At 47.1% G+C, this 27,093-nt stretch overlaps 2 protein-coding genes across 2 annotated transcripts in view; both read left to right on the top strand.

Moving 5' to 3' along the window:
• The window catches only part of LOC140399406 (rho guanine nucleotide exchange factor 3-like), a 930,630-nt gene that overhangs the window by 240,793 nt on the left and 662,744 nt on the right, over positions 1-27,093 (top strand). The gene's annotated exons all lie outside the window — the stretch shown is intronic.
• The window catches only part of LOC140398883 (properdin-like), an 84,171-nt gene that overhangs the window by 5,596 nt on the left and 51,482 nt on the right, over positions 1-27,093 (top strand). Inside the window, exons 4-5 of the mRNA XM_072487826.1 lie at positions 3,252-3,422; positions 25,252-25,449. Of these exons, the coding sequence (XP_072343927.1) occupies positions 3,252-3,422; positions 25,252-25,449 (369 nt within the window). The remainder of the gene's footprint in view (positions 1-3,251; positions 3,423-25,251; positions 25,450-27,093) is intronic.

Below are 27,093 nucleotides of genomic sequence, written 5' to 3'. Positions count from 1 at the left end.
CTGCGTTTTTCAGAACTGTCGGTCGGGGCTGCGTTTTTCAGTGCTGTCGGTCGGGGCTGCGTTTTTCAGGACTGTCGGTCGGGGCTGCGTTTTTCAGTGCTGTCGGTCGGGGCTGCGTTTTTCAGGACTGTCGGTCAGGGCTGCGTTTTTCAGGACTGTCGGTTGGGGCTGCGTTTTTCAGGACTGTCGGTCGGGGCTGCGTTTTTCAGTGTTGTCGGTTGGGGCAGCATTTTTCAGTGCTGTCGGTTGGAGCTGCGTTTTTCAGGACTCAGTTGGGGCAGCGTTTTTCAGGACTGTTGGTGAGGGATGCATTTTTCAGGGCTGTCGGTGGGAGCTGTGTTTTTCAGGACTGTCGATCGGGGCTGCAATCTTCAGGGCTGTCACTCGGAGCTGTGTTTTTCAGGACTGTCGGTCAGAGCTGCGTTTTTCAGGGCTGTCGGTGGGAGCTGTGTTTTTCAGGACTGTCGATCGGGACTGCAATCTTCAGGGCTGTCACTCGGAGCTGTGTTTTACAGGACTGTCGGTTGGGGCTGCATTTTTCAGCACTGTCGGACAGGACTGCGTTTTTTAGGGCTGTCGGTCGGAGCTGTGTTTTTCAGGACTGCCGGTCGGGGCTGCGTTTTTCAGGACTCAGTCGGTGCTGCGTTTTTCAGGACTGTCGATCGGGGCTGCGTTTTTCAGCACTGTTGGTCAGGGCTGCGTTTTTCAGGACTATCGGTCGGAGCTGTGTTTTTCAGGACTGTCGGTCGGTGCTGCATTTTTCAGGACTGTCGGTCGGAGCTGTGTTTTTCAGGACTGTTGGTCGTGGCTGTGTTTTTGAGGACTGTCGATCGGAGCTGTGTTTTACAGGACTGTCGGTTGGGGCTGTGTTTTTCAGGACTGTGTTTTACGTTAGTGATGGAAAGAGATAAGTATACACCGCAGGGCAAGAGTTATAGCTGGGGGAAGGGCAATTATGATGCCATTAGACATGACTTGGCGATTTTCAGCACTGTCGATCAGGGCTGCGTTTTTCAACTATAGACCGGTGAGCCTCACGTCTGTTGTGGGTAAAGTCTTGGAGGGGATTATAAGAGACAAGATTTATAATCATCTAGATAGGAATAATATGATCAGGGATAGTCAACATGGCTTTGTGAAGGGTAGGTCATGCCTCACAAACCTTATAGAATTCTTTGAGAAGGTGACTGAACAGGTAGACGAGGGTAGATCAGTTGATGTGGTGTATATGGATTTCAGTAAAGCGTTTGATACGGTTCCCCACGGTAGGCTATTGCAGAAAATACGGAGGCTGGGGATTGAGGGTGATTCAGAGATGTGGATCAGAAATTGGCTAGCTGAAAGGAGACAGAGGGTGGTGGTTGATGGGAAATGTTCAGAATGGAGTTCAGTTACAAGTGGCGTACCACAAGGATCTGTTCTGGGGCCGTTGCTGTTTGTCATTTTTATCAATGACCTAGAGGAGGGTGCAGAAGGGTGGGTGAGTAAATTTGCAGACGATACTAAAGTCGGTGGTGTTGTCGACAGTGTGGAAGGATGTAGCAGGTTACAGAGGGATATAGATAAGCTGCAGAGCTGGGCTGAGAGGTGGCAAATGGAGTTTAATGTCGAGAAGTGTGAGGTGATTCACTTTGGAAGGAATAACAGGAATGCAGAATATTTGGCTAATGGTAAAGTTCTTGGAAGTGTGGATGAGCAGAGGGATCTAGGTGTCCATGTACATATATCCCTGAAAGTTGCCACCCAGGTTGATAGGGTTGTGACGAAGGCCTATGGAGTGTTGGCCTTTATTGGTAGAGGGATTGAGTTCCGGAGTCAGGAGGTCATGTTGCAGCTGTACAGAACTCTGGTACGGCCGCATTTGGAGTATTGCGTACAGTTCTGGTCACCGCATTATAGGAAGGACGTGGAGGCTTTGGAGCGGGTGCAGAGGAGATTTATCAGGATGTTGCCTGGTACGGAGGGAAAATCTTATGAGGAAAGGCTGATGGACTTGAGGTTGTTTTCGTTGGAGAGAAGAAGGTTAAGAGGAGACTTAATAGAGGCATACAAAATGATCAGGGGGTTGGATAGGGTGGACAGTGAGAGCCTTCTCCCGCGGATGGAAATGGCTAGCACGAGGGGACATAGCTTTAAACTGAGGGGTAATAGATATAGGACAGAGGTCAGAGGTAGGTTCTTTACGCAAAGAGTGGTGAGGCCGTGGAATGCCCTACCTGCTACAGTAGTGAACTCGCCAACATTGAGGGCATTTAAAAGTTTATTGGATAAACATATGGATGATAATGGCATAGTGTAGGTTAGATGGCTTTTTGTTTCGGTGCAACATCGTGGGCCGAAGGGCCTGTACTGCGCTGTATCGTTCTATGTTCTATGTTCTATGACTGTCGGTCGGAGCTGTGTTTTACAGGACTGTCGGTCGGGGCTGCGTTTGTCAGCACTGTTGGTCAGAGCTGCGTTTTTCAGGACTGTTGGTCAGAGCTGCGTTTTTCAGGACTGTCGGTCGGGGCAGCATTTTTCAGGACTGTCGGTCGGGGCTGCGTTTGTCAGCACTGTTGGTCAGAGCTGCGTTTTTCAGGACTGTCGGTCGGGGCTGCGTTTGTCAGCACTGTTGGTCAGAGCTGCGTTTTTCAGGACTGTTGGTCAGAGCTGCGTTTTTCAGGACTGTCGGTCGGGGCTGCGTTTGTCAGCACTGTTGGTCAGAGCTGCGTTTTTCAGGACTGTTGGTCAGAGCTGCGTTTTTCAGGACTGTCGGTCGGAGCTGTGTTTGTCAGCACTGTCGGTCGGGGCTGCGTTTTTCAGGACTGTCGGTCGGGGCTGCGTTCTTCAGGACTGTCGGTTGGAGCTGTGTTTTTCGGGACTGTCTGTCAGATCTGTGTTTTTCAGGACTGTCGATCGGGGCTGCGTTTGTCATCACTGTCGGTCAGGGCTGCATTTTTCAGGACTGTCGGTCGGAGCTGTGTTTGTCAGCACTGTCGGTCAGGGCTGTGTTTTTCAGGACTGTCGGTCGGAGCTGTGTTTTTCAGGACTGTCGGTCGGGGCTGCATTTTTCAGGATTGTCGGTCGGGTCTGCGTTTTTCAGGACTCGTTCGGGGCTGCGTTTTTCAGGACTGTCGCTCGAGGTTGCGTTTTTCAGGGTTGTCTGGCTTTGGCCTTTTTCTAGGCAGTAGGGCCTGGCGGGCTGCATTTCTCAGGTCAGTCGGACCAGGGACGTTATTTTAATGCAATCTTCTCCGTGTTCTGTGTTCCAGTTGATGGCGGTTGGACTTCGTGGTCTCCATGGTCTTCTTGTTCAGTCACTTGTGTCGTTGGTCAGATGGAGCGATCTCGGAGCTGCGCGCAGCCAGCAGCTTTGTGTGGGGGCAGCTGTCACGGACCTGATCGCGAGATAATCGATTGTGATACGGAACAGGTTTGTCCCAGTGAGTAGCTACTTTCATCTCCACTTGCTCCAGTTCTTTCTCTATCCGAGTCTCCACTTCCCCCTCCCTCCTCCCCACCTCCCCCCTCCTCCCCACCTCCCCCCTCCTTCCCCCTCCCTACCTCCCTCCGCCACTTCTCTCTCTCGGTCTCTCTCTCGGTCACTCGGTCTCTCTCTCGGTCAGTCTCTCGGTCTCTCTCGGTCTCTCTCTCGGTCACTCTCTCGGTCTCTCTCTCGGTTTCTCTCTCTCGGTCAGTCTCTCGGTCAGTCTCTCCGTCTCTCTCTCGGTCTCTCACTCGGTCTCTCTCTCGGTCTCTCTCTCGGTCACTCTCTCGGTCTCTCTCTCGGTTTCTCTCTCTCGGTCAGTCTCTCGGTCAGTCTCTCGGTCAGTCTCTCGGTCTCTCTCTCGGTCAGTCTCTCGGTCTCTCTCTCGGTCAGTCTCTCGGTCTCTCTCTCGGTCAGTCTCTCGGTCTCTCTCTCGGTCAGTCTCTCGGTCTCTCTCTCGGTCAGTCTCTCGGTCTCTCTCTCGGTCAGTCTCTCGGTCTCTCTCTCGGTCAGTCTCTCGGTCTCTCTCTCGGTCAGTCTCTCGGTCTCTCTCTCGGTCAGTCTCTCGGTCTCTCTCTCGGTCAGTCTCTCGGTCAGTCTCTCGGTCAGTCTCTCGGTCTCTCTCTCGGTCAGTCTCTCGGTCTCTCTCTCGGTCAGTCTCTCGGTCTCTCTCTCGGTCAGTCTCTCGGTCTCTCTCTCGGTCAGTCTCTCGGTCTCTCTCTCGGTCAGTCTCTCGGTCTCTCTCTCGGTCTCTCTCTCGGTCAGTCTCTCGGTTTCTCTCTCGGTCAGTCTCTCGGTCTCTCTCTCGGTCTCTCTCTCGGTCAGTCTCTCGGTCTCTCTCTCGGTCAGTCTCTCGGTCTCTCTCTCGGTCAGTCTCTCGGTCAGTCTCTCGGTCAGTCTCTCGGTCTCTCTCGGTCAGTCTCTCGGTCTCTCTCTCGGTCTCTCTCTCGGTTTCTCTCTCTCGGTCAGTCTCTCGGTCTCTCTCTCGGTCAGTCTCTCGGTCTCTCTCTCGGTCAGTCTCTCGGTCAGTCTCTCCGTCTCTCTCTCTCGGTCAGTCTCTCGGTCTCTCACTCGGTCTCTCTCTCGGTCAGTCTCTCGGTCTCTCTCTCGGTCAGTCTCTCGGTCTCTCTCTCGGTCAGTCTCTCGGTCAGTCTCTCGGTCACTCTCTCGGTCAGTCTCTCGGTCAGTCTCTCGGTCAGTCTCTCGGTCAGTCTCTCTCTCGGTCTCTCTCTCGGTCAGTCTCTCGGTCTCTCTCTCGGTCAGTCTCTCGGTCTCTCTCTCGGTCAGTCTCTCGGTCAGTCTCTCGGTCAGTCTCTCGGTCAGTCTCTCGGTCTCTCTCTCGGTCACTCTCTCGGTCAGTCTCTCGGTCAGTCTCTCGGTCTCTCACTCGGTCTCTCTCTCGGTCTCTCTCTCGGTCTCTCTCTCGGTCAGTCTCTCGGTCTCTCTCTCGGTCAGTCTCTCGGTCAGTCTCTCGGTCTCTCTCTCGGTCTCTCTCTCGGTCAGTCTCTCCGTCTCTCTCTCTCGGTCAGTCTCTCGGTCTCTCACTCGGTCTCTCTCTCGGTCTCTCTCTCGGTCTCTCTCTCGGTCAGTCTCTCGGTCTCTCACTCGGTCTCTCTCTCGGTCAGTCTCTCGGTCTCTCTCTCGGTCAGTCTCTCGGTCAGTCTCTCGGTCTCTCTCTCGGTTTCTCTCTCGGTCAGTCTCTCGGTCAGTCTCTCGGTCTCTCACTCGGTCTCTCTCTCGGTCTCTCTCTCGGTCTCTCTCTCGGTCAGTCTCTCGGTCTCTCACTCGGTCTCTCTCTCGGTCTCTCTCTCGGTCAGTCTCTCGGTCAGTCTCTCGGTCTCTCTCTCGGTCTCTCTCTCGGTCAGTCTCTCGGTCAGTCTCTCGGTCTCTCTCTTGGTCTCTCTCTCGGTCAGTCTCTCGGTCTCTCTCTCGGTCAGTCTCTCGGTCTCTCTCTCGGTCTCTCTCTCTCGGTCAGTCTCTCGGTCTCTCTCTCGGTCACTCGGTCTCTCTCTCGGGCTCTCTCTCGGTCTCTCACTCGGTCTCTCTCTCGGTCTCTCTCTCGGTCTCTCTCTCGGTTTCTCTCTCTCGGTCAGTCTCTCGGTCAGTCTCTCGGTCTCTCACTCGGTCTCTCTCTCGGTCTCTCTCTCGGTCAGTCTCTCGGTCTCTCTCTCTCGGTCTCTCTCTCGGTCTCTCTCTCGGTCTCTCTCTCGGTCAGTCTCTCGGTCACTCTCTCGGTCAGTCTCTCGGTCACTCGGTCTCTCTCTCGGTCTCTCTCTCGGTCAGTCTCTCGGTCAGTCTCTCGGTCAGTCTCTCGGTCAGCCTCTCGGTCAGTCTCTCGGTCAGCCTCTCGGTCAGCCTCTCGGTCAGTCTCTCGGTCAGTCTCTCGGTCACTCGGTCTCTCTCTCGGTCTCTCTCTCGGTCAGTCTCTCGGTCAGCCTCTCGGTCAGCCTCTCGGTCAGTCTATCGGTCAGTCTCTCGGTCAGTCTCTCGGTCTCTCACTCGGTCAGTCTCTCGGTCTCTCTCTCGGTCAGTCTCTCGGTCTCTCACTCGGTCTCTCTCTCGGTCTCTCTCTCGGTCAGTCTCTCGGTCTCTCTCTCGGGCTCTCTCTCGGTCTCTCTCTCGGTCTCTCTCTCGGTCTCTCTCTCGGTCTCTCTCTCGGTCTCTCTCTCGGTCAGTCTCTCGGGCTCTCTCTCGGTCTCTCACTCGGTCTCTCTCTCGGTCTCTCTCTCGGTCAGTCTCTCGGTCTCTCTCTCGGGCTCTCTCTCGGTCTCTCTCTCGGTCTCTCTCTCGGTCTCTCTCTCGGTCAGCCTCTCGGTCTCTCTCTCGGTCTCTCTCTCGGTCTCTCTCTCGGTCAGTCTCTCGGTCTCTCTCTCGGTCAGTCTCTCGGTCTCTCTCTCGGTCTCTCTCTCGGTCTCTCTCTCGGTCAGCCTCTCGGTCAGTCTATCGGTGAGTCTCTCGGTCAGCCTCTCGGTCAGCCTCTCGGTCAGTCTATCGGTCAGTCACTCGGCTGTCGTTCCATCTTACTTGCTGGTAATTATTTGTCTGAATTTTGTGTTTGTTACTTTCTGTGTTTGCTTGAATTTCGGGCTCTGTATCTTAGCCAGAAGCTGTGTTCGGTGTTTTGTGCACGATATTGGTACAGATGTTGTGTTCGGTGTTCTGTATTTTGTGCACGATATTGGTACAGATGTTGTGTTCGGTGTTCTGTGTTTTGTGCACGATATTGGTACAGATGTTGTGTTCGGTGTTCTGTATTTTGTGCGCGATATCGGTACAGGTGTTGTGCTCGGTGTTCTGTGTTTTGTGCACGATATTGGTACAGATGTTGCGCTCGATGTTTGTGTTTTGTGCATGATATCAGTACAGCTGTTGTGCTCTGTGTTCTGTGCACGACATCGGTACAGATGTTGTGTTCGGTGTTCTGTGTTTTGTGCATGATATCGGTACAGATGTTGTGCTCGGTGTTCTGTTTTGTGCATGATATCGGTACAGATGTTGTGCTCAGTGTTCTGTGTTTTGTGCATGATATCGGTACAGATGTTGTACTCGGTGTTCTGTTTTCTGTGTACGATCTCGGTACAGATGTTGTGTTCGGTGTTCTGTGTTTTGTGCACAATATCGGTACAGATGTTGTGTTCGGTGTTTGCGTTTTGTAAACGATATTGGTACAGGTGAGCTCTGTGTTCTGTATTTTGTGCACGATATCGGTACAGATGTTGTGCTCAGTGTTCTGTGTTTTGTGCATGATATCGGTACAGATGTTGTGCTCAGTGTTCTGTGTTTTGTGCATGATATCGGTACAGATGTTGTTCTCGGTGTTCTGTTTTCTGTGTACGATATCGGTACAGATGTTGTGTTCGGTGTTCTGTGTTTTGTGCACGACATCAGTACAGATGTTGTGTTCGGTGTTCTGTGTTTTGTGCATGACATCGGTGCAGATGTTGTGTTCAATGTTCTGTGTTTTGTGCATGACATCCGTACAGCTGTTGTGTTCTGTGTCTGTGTTTTGTCCACAATATCGGTACAGATGTTGTGCTCAGTGTTCTGATTTCTACGTACAATATTGGTACAGATGTTGTGTTCGGTGTTCTGTGTTTTGTGCACAATATCGGTACAGATGTTGTGTTCGGTGTTTGCGTTTTGTAAACGATATTGGTACAGGTGAGCTCTGTGTTCTGTATTTTGTGCACGATATTGGTACAGATGTTGTGTTCGGTGTTCTGTGCTTTGTGCAGGATATCGGTACAGATGTGTTTGGTGTTCTGTGTTTTGTGCACAATCTCGGTACAGATGTTGTGTTCTGTGTTTTGTGCACGACATCCGTACAGCTGTTGTGTTCGGTGTCTGTATTTTGTGCACGATATCGGTACTGATGTTGTGCTCAGTGTTCTGTGTTTTGTGCATGATATTGGTACAGATGTTGTGCTCAGTGTTCAGTGTTTTGTGCACGATATCGGTACAGATGTTGTGCTCAGTGTTCTGTGTTTTGTGCATGATATCGGTACAGATGTTGTACTCGGTGTTCTGTTTTCTGTGTACGATATCAGTACAGATGTTGTGCTCGGTGTTCTGTGTTTTGTGCACGATCTCGGTACAGATGTTGTGTTCGGTGTTCTATGTTTTGTACACTAGATCGGTACAGATGTTGTGCTCTGTGTTTTTTGCACAATATCGGTATAGATGTTGTTTTCGTGTTCTGTGTTTTGTGCACGATATCGGTGCAGATGTTGTGCTCGGTGTTCTGTTTTTTGCACAACATCGGTACAGATGTTGTGTTCAGTGTTCTGTGTTTTGTGCACGACATCGCTACAGATGTTATGCCCTGTGTTCTGTGTTTTGTGCATGATATCGGTGCAGATGCTGTGCTCGGTGTTCTGTTTTTTGCACAACATCGGTACACATGTTGTGTTCAGTGTTCTGTGTTTTGTGCACGACATCGCTACAGATGCTGTGCCCTGTGTTCTGTGTTTTGTGCATGATATCGGTATAGATGTGCTCTGTGTTCTGTGTTTTGTTCACGATATCTGTACAGATGTTGTGTTCAGTGTTCTGTGTTTTGTGCACGACATCGCTACAGATGTTGTGCCTTGTGTTCTGTGTTTTGTTCACGATATCGGTACAGATGTTGTATTCGGTGTTCTGTGCTTTGTGCACAATATCGGTACAGATGTTGTGTTTGGTGTTCTGTGTTTTGTGCACAGCATTGCTACAGATGTGCTCGGTGTTCTGTGTTTTGTACACCGCATCTGTACAGAAATTGTGTTCGGTGTTTTGTGCACTATATCGGTACAGATGTTGTGCTCTGTGTTTTGTGCACGATATCGGTACAGATGTTGTGTTCGGTGTTTGTGTTTTGTGCACGATATCGGTACAGCTGTTGTGTTTGGAGTTCTGTATTTTGTGAACTATATCGGTACAGATGTTGTGTTCGATGTTCTGTGTTTTGTGCACGATATCGGTGCAGATGTTGTGCTCGGTGTTCTGTTTTTTGCACAACATCGGTACAGACGTTATGTTCAGTGTTCTGTGTTTTGTGCACAACATCGCTACAGATGTTGTGCCCTGTGTTCTGTGTTTTGTTCACAATATCCGTACAGATGTTGCGCTCGATGTTCTGTGTTTTGTGCAGGACATCGGTACAGATGTTGTGTTCTGTGTTTGTGTTTTGTGCAGGACATCGGTACAGATGTTGTGTTCGGTGTTCTGTATTTTGTGCACTACATCGGTACAGATGTTGTGTTCGGTGTTCTGTGTTTTGTGCACGACATCGGTGCAGATGTTGTGTTCTGTGTTTTGTGCATGACATCCGTACAGCTGTTGTGTTCGGTGTCTGTATTTTGTGCACAATATCGGTACTGATGTTGTGCTCAGTGTTCTGTGTTTTGTGCATGATATCGGTACAGATGTTGTGCTCAGTGTTCTGTGTTTTGTGCATGTTATCGATACAGATGTTTTGTTCGGTGTTCTGTGTTTTGTGCACGATCTCGGTACAGATGTTGTGTTCGGTGTTCTATGTTTTGTACACTAGATCGGTACAGGTGTGCTCTGTGTTTTTTGCACGATATCGGTAGAGATGTTGTTGTTGTGTTCTGTGTTTTGTACAAGATATCGGTACAGATGTTGTGTTCGGTGTTCTGTTTTCTGTGTATGATATCGGTACAGATGTTGTGTTCAGTGTTCTGTGTTTTGTGCATGACACCGGTGCAGATGTTGTGTTCGGTGTTCTGTGTTTTGTTCACGATATCGGTACAGATGTTGTATTCGGTGTTCTGTGTTTTGTGCACAATATCGGTACAGATGTTGTGTTTGGTGTTCTGTGTTTTGTGCACAACATTGCTACAAATGTGCTCGATGTTTATGTTTTGTACACCGCATCTGTACAGAAATTGTGTTCGGTGTTTTGTGCACTATATTGGTACAGATGGTGTGTTCGGTGTTCTGTGTTTTGTACACTACATCGGTACAGATGTTGTGCTCTGTGTTTTGTGCACGATATCGGTACAGATGTTGTGTTCGGTGTTCTGTATTTTGTGAACTATATTGGTACAGATGTTGTGTTCGATGTTCTGTGTTTTGTGCACAATATCGGTGCAGATGTTGTGCTCGGTGTTCTGTTTTTTGCACAACATCGGTATAGATGTTGTGTTCAGTGTTCTGTGTTTTGTGCACAACATCGCTACAGATGTTGTGCCCTGTGTTCTGTGTTTTGTGCACGATAACGGTGCAGTTGTTATGTTCGGTGTTCTGTGTTTTGTACATGATATCGGTATAGATGTGCTCTGTGTTCTGTGTTTTGTTCACGATATCCGTACAGATGTTGCGCTCGATGTTCTGTGTTTGTGCACTACATTGGTACAGATGTTGTGTTTGGTGTTTGTGTTTTTTGCACAATATCGGGACAGATGTTGTGCTTGGTGTTCTGTGTTTTGTGCAGGACATCGGTACAGATGTTGTGTTCGGTGTTCTGTGTTTTGTGCACGACATCGGTGCAGATGTTGTGCTTGGTGTTTGTGTTTTGTGCACGATATCGGTACAGGTGTTGTGCTTGGTGTTCTGCGTTTTGTACATGATATCATGCAGATGTTCTGCTCGGTATTTGTGTTTTGTACACAATATCGGTACATATGTCGTGTTTGGTGTTCTGTGTTTTGTACACAATATCGGTACAGATGTTGTGTTCGGTGCTCTGTGTTTTGTGAACTACATTGGTACAGATGTTGTGTTCGGTGCTCTGTGTTTTGTGCACTACAACAGTACAGATGTTCTGTGTTCTGTGCTTTGTGTTCAGTGTTCTGTGTTTTGTGTAAGACATTTGTACAGATGTTGTACTCAGTGTTTGTGTTTTGTGCCCAATATTGGTACTGATGTTGTGCTTGGTGTTCTGTGTTTTGTACACATTATTTGTACAGATGTACTCGGTTTTTGTGTTTTGTACACGATATCGGTACAGATATTGTGTTCGGTGTTCTGTGTTTTGTGCACTTCATCAGTACAGATGTTGTGTTCGGTGTTCTGTGTTTTGTACACAATATCAGTGCAGATGTTGTGCTCGGTGTTCTGTGTTTTGTACACGATATCTGTACAGATGTTGTGTTCGGTGTTCTGTGTTTTGTGCACGATATCGGTACAGATGTTGTATTCGGTGTTCTGTGTTTTGTGCACAATATTGCTACAGATGTGCTCGGTGTTCTGTGTTTTGTACACGGCATCTGTACAGAAATTGTGTTCGGTGTTTTGTGCACTATATCGCTACAGATGATGTGTTTGGTGTTCTGTGTTTTGTACACTACATCGGTACAGATGTTGTGCTCTGTGTTTTGTGCACGATATCGGTACAGATGTTGTGTTCGGTGTTTGTGTTTTGTGCACGATATCGGTACAGCTGTTGTGTTTGGAGTTCTGTATTTTGTGAACTATATCGGTACAGATGTTGTGTTCGATGTTCTGTGTTTTGTGCACGATATCGGTGCAGATGTTGTGCTCGGTGTTCTGTTTTTTGCACAACATCGGTACAGACGTTGTGTTCAGTGTTCTGTGTTTTGTGCACAACATCGCTACAGATGTTGTGCCCTGTGTTCTGTGTTTTGTTCACAATATCCGTACAGATGTTGCGCTCAATGTTCTGTGTTTTGTACACGATATCTGTACAGATGTTGTGATCGGTGTTCTGTGTTTTGTGCACTACATTGGTACAGATGTTGTGTTCGGTGTTTGTTTTTTGCACAATACCGGGACAGATGTTGTGTTCGGTGTTTTTGTTTTGTGCATGATATCAGTACAACTGTTGTGCTCTGTGTTCTGTGCACGATATTGGTACAGGTGTTGTGTTGGTGTTTGTGTTTTGTTCACAACATCGGTACAGATTTTGTGTTCGGTGTTCTGTGTTTTGTGCACTACATCGGTACAGATGTTGTGTTCGGTGTTCTGTGTTTCGTGCACAATATCGGTACAGATATTGTGTTCGGTGTTCTGTGTTTTGTACAGGACATCGGTACAGATGTTGTGTTCGGTGTTCTGTGTTTTGTGCACGACATCGGTGCAGATGTTGTGTTCGGTGTCTGTATTTTGTGCACGATATCGGTATAGATGTTGTGTTCGGTGTTCTGTGTTTTGTGCACGATCTCGGTACAGATGTTGTGTTCTGTGTTTTGTGCACGACATCCGTACAGCTGTTGTGTTCGGTGTCTGTATTTTGTGCACGATATCGGTACAGATGTTGTGCTCAGTGTTCTGTGTTTTGTGCATGATATCGGTACAGATGGTGTGTTTGGTGTTCTGTGTTTTGTGCACGATCTCGGTACAGATGTTGTGTTCTGTGTTTTGTGCACGACATCCGTACAGCTGTTGTGTTCGGTGTCTGTATTTTGTGCACGATATCGGTACTGATGTTGTGCTCAGTGTTCTGTGTTTTGTGCATGATATCGGTACAGATGTTGTGCTCAGTGTTCTGTGTTTTGTGCATGATATCGGTACAGATGTTGTGTTCGGTGTTCTGTGTTTTGTGCACGATCTCGGTACAGATGTTGTGTTCGGTGTTCTGTTTTGTGCACGATCTCGGTACAGATGTTGTGTTCGGTGTTCTATGTTTTGTACACTAGATCGGTACAGATGTTGTGCTCTGTGTTTTTTGCACGATATCGGTATAGATGTTGTTGTGTTCTGCGTTTTGTACAAGATATCGGTACAGATGTTGTGTTCGGTGTTTGTGTTTTGTAAACGATATTGGTGCAGGTGAGCTCTGTGTTCTGAATTTTGTGCACGATATCGGTACAGATGTTGTGTTCGGTGTTCTGTTTTCTGTGTATGATATCGGTACAGATGTTGTGTTCAGTGTTCTGTGTTTTGTGCATGACACCGGTGCAGATTTTGTGTTCGGTGTTCTGTGTTTTGTGCATAATATCGGTACAGATGTTGTGTTTGGTGTTCTGTGTTTTGTGCACAACATTGCTACAGATGTGCTCGATGTTCATGTTTTGTACACCGCATCTGTACAGAAATTGTGTTCGGTGTTTTGTGCACTATATCGGTACAGATGGTGTGTTCGGTGTTCTGTGTTTTGTACACTACATCGGTACAGATGTTGTGCTCTGTGTTTTGTGCACGATATCGGTACAGATGTTGTGTTTGGTGTTTGTGTTTTGTGCACGATATCGGTACAGCTGTTGTGTTTGGAGTTCTGTATTTTGTGAACTATATCAGTACAGATGTTGTGTTCGATGTTCTGTGTTCTGTGCACGATATTGGTACAGGTGTTGTGTTGGTGTTTGTGTTTTGTTCACAACATCGGTACAGATTTTGTGTTCGGTGTTCTGTGTTTTGTGCACTACATCGGTACAGATGTTGTGTTCGGTGTTCTGTGTTTCGTGCACAATATCGGTACAGATATTGTGTTCGGTGTTCTGTGTTTTGTACAGGACATCGGTACAGATGTTGTGTTCGGTGTTCTGTGTTTTGTGCACGACATCGGTGCAGATGTTGTGTTCGGTGTCTGTATTTTGTGCACGATATCGGTATAGATGTTGTGCTCAGTGTTCTGTGTTTTGTGCATGATATCGGTACAGATGTTGTGTTCGGTGTTCTGTGTTTTGTGCACGATCTCGGTACAGATGTTGTGTTCTGTGTTTTGTGCACGACATCCGTACAGCTGTTGTGTTCGGTGTCTGTATTTTGTGCACGATATCGGTACAGATGTTGTGCTCAGTGTTCTGTGTTTTGTGCATGATATCGGTACAGATGGTGTGTTTGGTGTTCTGTGTTTTGTGCACGATCTCGGTACAGATGTTGTGTTCTGTGTTTTGTGCACGACATCCGTACAGCTGTTGTGTTCGGTGTCTGTATTTTGTGCACGATATCGGTACAGATGTTGTGCTCAGTGTTCTGTGTTTTGTGCATGATATCGGTACAGATGTTGTGCTCAGTGTTCTGTGTTTTGTGCATGATATCGGTACAGATGTTGTGTTCGGTGTTCTGTGTTTTGTGCACGATCTCGGTACAGATGTTGTGCTCTGTGTTTTTTGCACGATATCGGTATAGATGTTGTTGTGTTCTGCGTTTTGTACAAGATATCGGTACAGATGTTGTGTTCGGTGTTCTGTGTTTTATGCACTTCATCAGTACAGATGTTGCGTTCGGTGTTCTGTGTTTTGTACACGATATCGGTACAGATTTGGTGTTCTGTGTTTTGTGCACAATATCGGTACAGATGTTGTGTTCGGTGTTCTGTGTTTTGTGCACTTCATCAGTACAGATGTTGTGTTCGGTGTTCTGTGTTTTGTACACGATATCGGTACAGATTTGGTGTTCTGTGTTTTGTGCACAATATCGGTACAGATGTTGTGTTTGGTGTTCTGTGTTTTGTACACTTCATCAGTACAGATGTTGTGTTTGGTGTTCTGTGTTTTGTACACGATATTTGTACAGATGTTGTATCCGGTGTTTGTGTTTTGTACACAATATCAGTGCAGATGTTGTGCTCGGTGTTCTGTGTTTTGTGCACGATCTCGGTACAGATGTTGTGTTCGGTGTTCTATGTTTTGTACACTAGATCGGTACAGATGTTGTGCTCTGTGTTTTTTGCACAATATCGGTATAGATGTTGTTTTCGTGTTCTGTGTTTTGTGCACGATATCGGTGCAGATGTTGTGCTCGGTGTTCTGTTTTTTGCACAACATCGGTACAGATGTTGTGTTCAGTGTTCTGTGTTTTGTGCACGACATCGCTACAGATGTTATGCCCTGTGTTCTGTGTTTTGTGCATGATATCGGTGCAGATGTTGTGCTCTGTGTTTTTTGCACGATATCGGTATAGATGTTGTGTTCTGCGTTTTGTACAAGATATCGGTACAGATGTTGTGTTCGGTGTTTGTGTTTTGTAAACGATATTGGTGCAGGTGAGCTCTGTGTTCTGAATTTTGTGCACGATATCGGTACAGATGTTGTGTTCGGTGTTCTGTTTTCTGTGTATGATATCGGTACAGATGTTGTGTTCAGTGTTCTGTGTTTTGTGCATGACACCGGTGCAGATTTTGTGTTCGGTGTTCTGTGTTTTGTGCATAATATCGGTACAGATGTTGTGTTTGGTGTTCTGTGTTTTGTGCACAACATTGCTACAGATGTGCTCGATGTTCATGTTTTGTACACCGCATCTGTACAGAAATTGTGTTCGGTGTTTTGTGCACTATATCGGTACAGATGGTGTGTTCGGTGTTCTGTGTTTTGTACACTACATCGGTACAGATGTTGTGCTCTGTGTTTTGTGCACGATATCGGTACAGATGTTGTGTTTGGTGTTTGTGTTTTGTGCACGATATCGGTACAGCTGTTGTGTTTGGAGTTCTGTATTTTGTGAACTATATCAGTACAGATGTTGTGTTCGATGTTCTGTGTTTTGTGCACGATATCGGTACAGATGTTGTGTTCAGTGTTCTGTGTTTTGTGCACGACATCGCTACAGATGTTGTGCCCTGTGTTCTGTGTTTTGTGCACGATAACGGTGCAGTTGTTCTGTTCGGTGTTCTGTGTTTTGTACATGATATCGGTATAGATGTGCTCTGTGTTCTGTGTTTTGTTCACGATATCCGTACAGATGTTGCGCTCGATGTTCTGTGTTTTGTGCACTACATTGGTACAGATGTTGTGTTCGGTGTTTGTGTTTTTTGCACAATATCGGGACAGATGTTGTGTTCGGTGTTCTGTGTTTTGTACACGATATTTGTACAGATGTTGTACTCCGTGTTTGTGTTTTGTGCCCAATATTGGTACTGATGTTGTGCTTGGTGTTCTGCGTTTTGTACATGATATCATGCAGATGTTCTGCTCGGTATTTGTGTTTTGTACACAATATCGGTACAGATGTTGTGTTTGGTGTTCTGTGTTTTGTGAACTAGATTGGTATAGATGTTGTGTTCGGTGCTCTGTGTTTTGTGCACTACAAAAGTACAGATGTTCTGTGTTCTGTGCTTTGTGTTCGGTGTTCTGTGTTTTGTGCAAGACATTTGTACAGATGTTGTACTCAGTGTTTGTGTTTTGTGCCCAATATTGGTACTGATGTTGTGCTTGGTGTTCTGTGTTTTGTACACGATATTTGTACAGATGTACTCGGTTTTTGTGTTTTGTACACGATATCGGTACAGATGTTGTGTTCGGTGTTCTGTGTTTTATGCACTTCATCAGTACAGATGTTGTGTTCGGTGTTCTGTGTTTTGTACACGATATCGGTACAGATTTGGTGTTCTGTGTTTTGTGCACAATATCGGTACAGATGTTGTGTTCGGTGTTCTGTGTTTTGTGCACTTCATCAGTACAGATGTTGTGTTCGGTGTTCTGTGTTTTGTACACGATATCGGTACAGATTTGGTGTTCTGTGTTTTGTGCACAATATCGGTACAGATGTTGTGTTCGGTGTTCTGTGTTTTGTACACTTCATCAGTACAGATGTTGTGTTTGGTGTTCTGTGTTTTGTACACGACATTTGTACAGATGTTGTATCCGGTGTTTGTGTTTTGTACACAATATCAGTGCAGATGTTGTGCTCGGTGTTCTGTGTTTTGTGCACGATCTCGGTACAGATGTTGTGTTCGGTGTTCTATGTTTTGTACACTAGATCGGTACAGATGTTGTGTTCGGTGTTCTGTGTTTTGTGCACGACATCGCTACAGATGTTGTGCCCTGTGTTCTGTGTTTTGTGCATGATATCGGTGCAGATGTTGTGCTCGGTGTTCTGTTTTTTGCACAACATCGGTACAGATGTTGTGTTCAGTGTTCTGTGTTTTGTGCACGGCATCGCTACAGATGTTGTGCCCTGTGTTCTGTGTTTTGTGCATGATATCGGTGCAGATGTTGTGCTCGGTGTTCTGTTTCTTGCACAACATCGGTACAGATGTTGTGTTCAGTGTTCTGTGTTTTGTGCACGATATCGCTACAGATGTTGTGCCCTGTGTTCTGTGTTTTGTGCATGATATCGGTATAGATGTGCTCTGTGTTCTGTGTTTTCTTCACGATATCCGTACAGATGGTGCGCTCGGTGTTCTGTGTTTTGTACACGATATCTGTACAGATGTTGTGATCGGTGTTCTGTGTTTTGTGCACGACATCGCTACAGATGTTGTGCCTTGTGTTCTGTGTTTTGTTCACGATATCGGTACAGATGTTGTGTTTGGTGTTCTGTGTTTTGTGCACAACATTGCTACAGATGTGCTCGATGTTCTGTGTTTTGTACACCGCATCTGTACAGAAATTGTGTTCGGTGTTTTGTGCACTATATCGGTACAGATGATGTGTTCGGTGTTCTGTGTTTTGTACACTACATCGGTACAGATGTTGTGCTCTGTTTTGTGCACGATATCGTTACAGATGTTGTGTTCGGTGTTTGTGTTTTGTGCACGATATCGGTACAGCTGTTGTGTTTGGAGTTCTGTATTTTGTGAACTATATCAGTACAGATGTTGTGTTCGATGTTCTGTGTTTTGTGCACGATATCGGTACAGATGTTGTGTTCAGTGTTCTGTGTTTTGTGCACGACATCGCTACAGATGTTGTGCCCTGTGTTCTGTGTTTTGTGCACGATAACGGTGCAGTTGTTCTGTTCGGAGTTCTGTGTTTTGTACATGATATCGGTATAGATGTGCTCTGTGTTCTGTGTTTTGTTCACGATATCCGTACAGATGTTGCGCTCGATGTTCTGTGTTTTGTGCACTACATTGGTACAGATGTTGTGTTCGGTGTTTGTGTTTTTTGCACAATATCGGGACAGATGTTGTGTTCGGTGTTCTGTGTTTTGTACACGATATTTGTACAGATGTTGTACTCCGTGTTTGTGTTTTGTGCCCAATATTGGTACTGATGTTGTGCTTGGTGTTCTGCGTTTTGTACATGATATCATGCAGATATTCTGCTCGGTATTTGTGTTTTGTACACAATATCGGTACAGATGTTGTGTTTGGTGTTCTGTGTTTTGTGAACTACATTGGTATAGATGTTGTGTTCGGTGCTCTGTGTTTTGTGCACTACAACAGTACAGATGTTCTGAGTTCTGTGCTTTGTGTTCGGTGTTCTGTGTTTTGTGCAAGACATTTGTACAGATGTTGTACTCAGTGTTTGTGTTTTGTGCCCAATATTGGTACTGATGTTGTGCTTGGTGTTCTGTGTTTTGTACACGATATTTGTACAGATGTACTCGGTTTTTGTGTTTTGTACACGATATCGGTACAGATGTTGTGTTCGGTGTTCTGTGTTTTATGCACTTCATCAGTACAGATGTTGTGTTCTGTGTTCTGTGTTTTGTACACGATATCGGTACAGATTTGGTGTTCTGTGTTTTGTGCACAATATCGGTACAGATGTTGTGTTCGGTGTTCTGTGTTTTGTGCACTTCATCAGTACAGATGTTGTGTTCGGTGTTCTGTGTTTTGTACACGATATCGGTACAGATTTGGTGTTCTGTGTTTTGTGCACAATATCGGTACAGATGTTGTGTTCGGTGTTCTGTGTTTTGTACACTTCATCAGTACAGATGTTGTGTTTGGTGTTCTGTGTTTTGTACACGACATTTGTACAGATGTTGTATCCGGTGTTTGTGTTTTGTACACAATATCAGTGCAGATGTTGTGCTCGGTGTTCTGTGTTTTGTGCACAATCTCGGTACAGATGTTGTGTTCGGTGTTCTATGTTTTGTACACTAGATCGGTACAGATGTTGTGTTCGGTGTTCTGTGTTTTGTGCACGACATCGCTACAGATGTTGTGCCCTGTGTTCTGTGTTTTGTGCATGATATCGGTGCAGATGTTGTGCTCGGTGTTCTGTTTTTTGCACAACATCGGTACAGATGTTGTGTTCAGTGTTCTGTGTTTTGTGCACGACATCGCTACAGATGTTGTGCCCTGTGTTCTGTGTTTTGTGCATGATATCGGTGCAGATGTTGTGCTCGGTGTTCTGTTTCTTGCACAACATCGGTACAGATGTTGTGTTCAGTGTTCTGTGTTTTGTGCACGACATCGCTACACATGTTGTGCCCTGTGTTCTGTGTTTTGTGCATGATATCGGTGCAGATGTTGTGCTAGGTGTTCTGTTTTTTGCACAACATCGGTACAGATGTTGTGTTCAGTGTTCTGTGTTTTGTGCACGACATCGCTACAGATGTTGTGCCCTGTGTTCTGTGTTTTGTGCATGATATCGGTGCAGATGTTGTGCTCGGTGTTCTGTTTCTTGCACAACATCGGTACAGATGTTGTGTTCAGTGTTCTGTGTTTTGTGCACGACATCGCTACAGATGTTGTGCCCTGTGTTTTGTGTTTTGTGCATGATATCGGTATAGATGTGCTCTGTGTTCTGTGTTTTGTTCACGATATCCGTACAGATGGTACGCTCGGTGTTCTGTGTTTTGTACACGACATCCGTACAGCTGTTGTGTTCGGTGTCTGTATTTTGTGCACGATATTGGTACAGATGTTGTGCTCAGTGTTCTGTGTTTTGTGCATGATATCGGTACAGATGTTGTGTTTGGTGTTCTGTGTTTTGTGCACGATCTCGGTACAGATGTTGTGTTCTGTGTTTTGTGCACGACATCCGTACAGCTGTTGTGTTTGGAGTTCTGTATTTTGTGCACGATATCGGTACTGATGTTGTGCTCAGTGTTCTGTGTTTTGTGCATGATATCGGTACAGATGTTGTGCTCAGTGTTCTGTGTTTTGTGCACGATCTCGGTACAGATGTTGTGTTCGGTGTTCTGTTTTGTGCAAGATCTCGGTACAGATGTTGTGTTCGGTGTTCTATGTTTTGTACACTAGATCGGTACAGATGTTGTGCTCTGTGTTTTTTGCACGATATCGGTATAGATGTTGTTGTGTTCTGCGTTTTGTACAAGATATCGGTACAGATGTTGTGTTCGGTGTTTGTGTTTTGTAAACGATATTGGTGCAGGTGAGCTCTGTGTTCTGTATTTTGTGCACGATATCGGTACAGATGTTGTGTTCGGTGTTCTGTTTTCTGTGTATGATATCGGTACAGATGTTGTGTTCAGTGTTCTGTGTTTTGTGCATGACACCGGTGCAGATTTTGTGTTCGGTGTTCTGTGTTTTGTGCATAATATCGGTACAGATGTTGTGTTTGGTGTTCTGTGTTTTTGTGCACAACATTGCTACAGATGTGCTCGATGTTCATGTTTTGTACACCGCATCTGTACAGAAATTGTGTTCGGTGTTTTGTGCACTATATCGGTACAGATGGTGTGTTCGGTGTTCTGTGTTTTGTGCACGATATCGGTACAGATGTTGTGTTCGGTGTTTGTGTTTTGTGCACGATATCGGTACAGCTGTTGTGTTTGGAGTTCTGTATTTTGTGAACTATATCAGTACAGATGTTGTGTTCGATGTTCTGTGTTTTGTGCACGATATCGGTACAGATGTTGTGTTCAGTGTTCTATGTTTTGTGCACGACATCGCTACAGATGTTGTGCCCTGTGTTCTGTGTTTTGTGCACGATAACGGTGCAGTTGTTCTGTTCGGTGTTCTGTGTTTTGTACATGATATCGGTATAGATGTGCTCTGTGTTCTGTGTTTTGTTCACGATATCCGTACAGATGTTGCGCTCGATGTTCTGTGTTTTGTGCACTACATTGGTACAGATGTTGTGTTCGGTGTTTGTGTTTTTTGCACAATATCGGGACAGATGTTGTGTTCGGTGTTCTGTGTTTTGTACACGATATTTGTACAGATGTTGTACTCCGTGTTTGTGTTTTGTGCCCAATATTGGTACTGATGTTGTGCTTGGTGTTCTGCGTTTTGTACATGATATCATGCAGATGTTCTGCTCGGTATTTGTGTTTTGTACACAATATCGGTACAGATGTTGTGTTTGGTGTTCTGTGTTTTGTGAACTACATTGGTATAGATGTTGTGTCCGGTGCTCTGTCTTTTGTGCACTACAACAGTACAGATGTTCTGTGTTCTGTGCTTTGTGTTCGGTGTTCTGTGTTTTGTGCAAGACATTTGTACAGATGTTGTACTCAGTGTTTGTGTTTTGTGCCCAATATTGGTACTGATGTTGTGCTTGGTGTTCTGTGTTTTGTACACGATATTTGTACAGATGTACTCGGTTTTTGTGTTTTGTACACGATATCGGTACAGATGTTGTGTTCGGTGTTCTGTGTTTTATGCACTTCATCAGTACAGATGTTGTGTTCGGTGTTCTGTGTTTTGTACACGATATCGGTACAGATTTGGTGTTCTGTGTTTTGTGCACAATATCGGTACAGATGTTGTGTTCGGTGTTCTGTGTTTTGTGCACTTCATCAGTACAGATGTTGTGTTCGGTGTTCTGTGTTTTGTACACGATATCGGTACAGATTTGGTGTTCTGTGTTTTGTGCACAATATCGGTACAGATGTTGTGTTCGGTGTTCTGTGTTTTGTGCACTTCATCGGTACAGATGTTGTGTTCGGTGTTCTGTGTTTTGTGCACTTCATCAGTACAGATGTTGTGTTTGGTGTTCTGTGTTTTGTACACGATATCGGTACAGATTTGGTGTTCTGTGTTTTGTTCACGATATCGGTACAGATGTTGTGTTTGGTGTTCTGTGTTTTGTGCACAACATTGCTACAGATGTGCTTGATGTTCTGTGTTTTGTACACCGCATCTGTACAGAAATTGTGTTCGGTGTTTTGTGCACTATATCGGTACAGATGATGTGTTCGGTGTTCTGTGTTTTGTACACCACATCGGTACAGGTGTTGTGCTCTGTTTTGTGCACGATATCGGTACAGATGTTGTGTTCGGTGTTTGTGTTTTGTGCACGATATCGGTACAGCTGTTGTGTTTGGAGTTCTGTATTTTGTGAACTATATCAGTACAGATGTTGTGTTCGATGTTCTGTGTTTTGTGCACGATATCGGTACAGATGTTGTGTTCAGTGTACTGTGTTTTGTGCACGACATCGCTACAGATGTTGTGCCCTGTGTTCTGTGTTTTGTGCACGATAACGGTGCAGTTGTTATGTTCGGTGTTCTGTGTTTTGTACATGATATCGGTATAGATGTGCTCTGTGTTCTGTGTTTTGTTCACGATATCCGTACAGATGTTGCGCTCGATGTTCTGTGTTTTGTGCACTACATTGGTACAGATGTTGTGTTCGGTGTTTGTGTTTTTTGCACAATATCGGGACAGATGTTGTGTTCGGTGTTCTGTGTTTTGTACACGATATTTGTACAGATGTTGTACTCCGTGTTTGTGTTTTATGCCCAATATTGGTACTGATGTTGTGCTTGGTGTTCTGCGTTTTGTACATGATATCATGCAGATGTTCTGCTCGGTATTTGTGTTTTGTACACAATATCGGTACAGATGTTGTGTTTGGTGTTCTGTGTTTTGTGAACTACATTGGTATAGATGTTGTGTTCGGTGCTCTGTGTTTTGTGCACTACAACAGTACAGATGTTCTGTGTTCTGTGCTTTGTGTTCGGTGTTCTGTGTTTTGTGCAAGACATTTGTACAGATGTTGTACTCAGTGTTTGTGTTTTGTGCCCAATATTGGTACTGATGTTGTGCTTGGTGTTCTGTGCTTTGTACACGATATTTGTACAGATGTACTCGGTTTTTGTGTTTTGTACACGATATCGGTACAGATGTTGTGTTCGGTGTTCTGTGTTTTACGCACTTCATCAGTACAGATGTTGTGTTCGGTGTTCTGTGTTTTGTACACGATATCGGTACAGATTTGGTGTTCTGTGTTTTGTGCACAATATCGGTACAGATGTTGTGTTCGGTGTTCTGTGTTTTGTGCACTTCATCAGTACAGATGTTGTGTTCTGTGTTTTGTACACGATATCGGTACAGATTTGGTGTTCTGTGTTTTGTGCACAATATCGGTACAGATGTTGTGTTCGGTGTTCTGTGTTTTGTGCACTTCATCAGTACAGATGTTGTGTTTGGTGTTCTGTGTTTTGTACACGATATTTGTACAGATGTTGTACCCGGTGTTTGTGTTTTGTACACAATATCAGTGCAGATGTTGTGCTCGGTGTTCTGTGTTTTGTGCACAATCTCGGTACAGATGTTGTGTTCGGTGTTCTATGTTTTGTACACTAGATCGATACAGATGTTGTGTTCGGTGTTCTGTGTTTTGTGCACGACATCGCTACAGATGTTGTGCCCTGTGTTCTGTGTTTTGTGCATGATATCGGTGCAGATGTTGTGCTCGGTGTTATGTTTTTTGCACAACATCTGTACAGATGTTGTGTTCAGTGTTCTGTGTTTTGTGCACGACATCGCTACAGATGTTGTGCCCTGTGTTCTGTGTTTTGTGCATGATATCGGTGCAGATGTTGTGCCCGGTGTTCTGTTTCTTGCACAACATCGGTACAGATGTTGTGTTCAGTGTTCTGTGTTTTGTGCACGACATCGCTACAGATGTTGTGCCCTGTGTTCTGTGTTTTGTGCATGATATCGGTATAGATGTGCTCTGTGTTCTGTGTTTTCTTCACGATATCCGTACAGATGGTGCGCTCGGTGTTCTGTGTTTTGTACACGATATCTGTACAGATGTTGTGATCGGTGTTCTGTGTTTTGTGCACGACATCGCTACAGATGTTGTGCCTTGTGTTCTGTGTTTTGTTCACGATATCGGTACAGATGTTGTGTTTGGTGTTCTGTGTTTTGTGCACAACATTGCTACAGATGTGCTCGATGTTCTGTGTTTTGTACACCGCATCTGTACAGAAATTGTGTTCGGTGTTTTGTGCACTATATTGGTACAGATGATGTGTTCGGTGTTCTGTGTTTTGTACACTACATCGGTACAGATGTTGTGCTCTGTTTTGCACGATATCGGTACAGATGTTGTGTTCGGTGTTTGTGTTTTGTGCACGATATCGGTACAGCTGTTGTGTTTGGAGTTCTGTATTTTGTGAACTATATCGGTACAGATGTTGTGTTCGATGTTCTGTGTTTTGTGCACGATATCGGTGCAGATGTTGTGCTCGGTGTTCTGTTTTTTACACAACATCGGTACAGATGTTGTGTTCAGTGTTCTGTGTTTTGTGCATGACATCGCTACAGATGTTGTGCCCTGTGTTCTGTGTTTTGTTCACAATATCCGTACAGATGTTGCGCTCAATGTTCTGTGTTTTGTACACGATATCTGTACAGATGTTGTGTTCGGTGTTCTGTGTTTTGTGCACTACATTGGTACAGATGTTGTGTTCGGTGTTTGTTTTTTGCACAATATTGGGACAGATGTTGTGTTCGGTGTTTGTGTTTTGTGCATGATATCAGTACAACTGTTGTGCTCTGTGTTCTGTGCACGACATCGGTACAGATTTTGTGTTCTGTGCTTGTGTTTTGTGCACGATATCGGTACAGATGTTGTGTTCTGTGTTTTGTGTTTTGTGTATGACATCGGTGCAGATGTTGTGTTCGGTGTTCTGTGTTTTGTGCAGGACATCGGTACAGATGTTGTGTTCGGTGTTTGTGTTTTGTGCATGATATCAGTACAACTGTTGTGCTCTGTGTTCTGTGCACGACATCGGTACAGATTTTGTGTTCTGTGTTTGTGTTTTGTGCACGATATCGGTACAGATGTTGTGTTCTGTGTTTTGTGTTTTGTGCATGACATCGGTGCAGATGTTGTGTTCTGTGTTTTGTGCACGATATCCGTACAGCTGTTGTGTTCGGTGTCTATTTTGTGCACAATATCGGTACAGATGTTGTGTTCGGTGTTCTGTGTTTTGTGCATGATATCGGTACAGATGTTGTGCTCAGTGTTCTGTGTTTTGTGCACGATCTCGGTACAGATGTTGTGTTCGGTGTCTGTATTTTGTGCACGAAATCGGTACTGATGTTGTGCTCAGTGTTCTGTGTTTTGTGCACGATCTCGGTACAGCTGTTGTGTTCGGTGTCTGTATTTTGTGCACGATATCGGTACTGGTGTTGTGCTCAGTGTTCTGTGTTTTGTGCATGATATCGGTACAGATGTTGTGCTCAGTGTTCTGTGTTTTGTGCATGATATCGGTACAGATGTTGTGTTCGGTGTTCTGTGTTTTGTGCACGATCTCGGTACAGATGTGTTCGGTGTTCTATGTTTTGTGCACGATCTCGGTACAGATGTTGTGTTCGGTGTTTGTGTTTTTTGCACAATATCGGGACAGATGTTGTGTTCGGTGTTTGTGTTTTGTACACGATATTTGTACAGATGTTGTACTCCGTGTTTGTGTTTTGTACACGATATCGGTACAGATGTTGGGAAGAGTTTACCTGTAGATTCTGTGTTGTTGAGTTGCTCTGATCTTGTGTTTGACAGCACACGGGTCCTGGTCACCCTGGGGAAACTGGGGCATGTGTGGACACACCTGTCGAGGGGAAGGACCCAACTTGATTCCATTCCGAAGACGAGCTCGACTCTGCACGAACCCAGCACCCTCTCTCCATCCACCAGGCAATCCATGTCCCGGCAGCAATACAGAAATTGGCCAATGTGATTTCCTACCTTTCTGTGCTAGTGAGTAACCAGCACATGTATTCATTAATCCTGGAACAGACCACAGGCCCCACGGTGCAGGGACACCAGGGGGAGGGCCCCACGGTGCAGGGACACCAGGGCGAGGGCCCCACGGTGCAGGGACACCAGGGGGGTGGTCCCACGGTGCAGGGACACCAGGGGAGGCCTCACGGTGCAGGGACACCAGGGGGAGGGCCCCACAGTGCAGGGACACCAGGGCGAGGGCCCCACGGTGCAGGGACACCAGGGGGGTGGTCCCACGGTGCAGGGACACCAGGGGGGTGGTCCCACGGTGCAGGGACACCAGGGCGATGGCCCCACGGTGCAGGGACACCAGGGGAGGCCTCACGGTGCAGGGACACCAGGGGGGTGGTCCCACGGTGCAGGGACACCAGGGCGATGGCCCCACGGTGCAGGGACACCAAGGGAGGCCCCACGGTGCAGGGGCACCAGGGGGAGGGCTCCACGGTGCAGGGATACCAGGGAGAAGGAACCCACGGTGCAGGGACACCAGGGGGAGGGTCCCACGGTGCAGGGACACCAGGGCGAGGGCCCCACGGTGCAGGGACTCTAGGGGGAGGGCCCCACGGTGCTGCGACACCAGGGAGAGGGCCCACGGTGCAGGGACACCAGGTGCAGGGTCCCACGGTGCAGGGACACCAGGGGGAGGGCTCCAGGATGCAGGGACACCAGGGGGAGGGCCCCACGGTGCAGGGACACCAGGGGGAGGGCCCCACGGTGCTGCGACACCAGGGAGAGGGCCCACGGTGCAGGGACACCAGGTGCAGGGTCCCACGGTGCAGGGACACCAGGGGGAGGGCTCCAGGGTCCAGGGACACCAGGGGGAGGGCCCCACGGTGCAGGGACACCAGGGGGAGGGCCCCACGGTGCAGGGACACCAGGGGGAGGGTCCCACGGTGTAGGGACACCAGGGCGAGGGCCCCACGGTGCAGGGACACCAGGGGGAGGGCCCCACGGTGCAGGGACACCAGGGGGAGGGTCCCACGGTGCAGGGACACCAGGGGGAGGGTCCCACGGTGCAGGGACACCAGGGCGAGGGCCCCACAGTGCAGGGACACCAGGGGGAGGGTCCCACGGTGCGGGGACACCAGGGGGAGGGCGCCACGGTGCAGGGACACCAGGGGGAGGGTCCCACGGTGCAGGGACACCAGGGCGAGGGCCCCACGGTGCAGGGACACCAGGGGGAGGGTCCCATGGTGCAGGGACACCAGGGAGAAGGAACCCACGGTGCATGGACACCAGGGGGAGGGTCCCACGGCGCAGGGACACCAGGGCGATGGCCCCACGGTGCAGGGACACCAGGGCAAGGGCCCCACGGTGCAGGGACACCAGAGGGAGGGCCCCATGGTGCAGGGACACCAGGGGGAGGGCCCCACGGTGCAGGGACACCAGGGCGAGGCCCCACGGTGCAGGGACACCAGGGCGAGGCCCCACGGTGCAGGGGCACCAGGGGGAGGGCCCCACGGTGCAGGGACACCAGGGCGAGGCCCCACGGTGCAGGGACACCAGGGCGAGGCCCCACGGTGCAGGGACACCTGGGGGAGGGCCCCACGGTGCAGGGACACCAGGGCGAGGCCCCACGGTGCAGGGACACCAGGGCGAGGCCCCACGGTGCAGGGACAC

The sequence above is a fragment of the Scyliorhinus torazame genome, chromosome 22 (assembly GCF_047496885.1).
Source record: "Scyliorhinus torazame isolate Kashiwa2021f chromosome 22, sScyTor2.1, whole genome shotgun sequence".
In the NCBI taxonomy this organism is placed as follows: domain Eukaryota; kingdom Metazoa; phylum Chordata; class Chondrichthyes; order Carcharhiniformes; family Scyliorhinidae; genus Scyliorhinus; species Scyliorhinus torazame.
The sequence above is the reverse complement of the archived record's forward strand: the minus strand, read 5'-3'. Positions and strand labels throughout refer to the sequence as shown.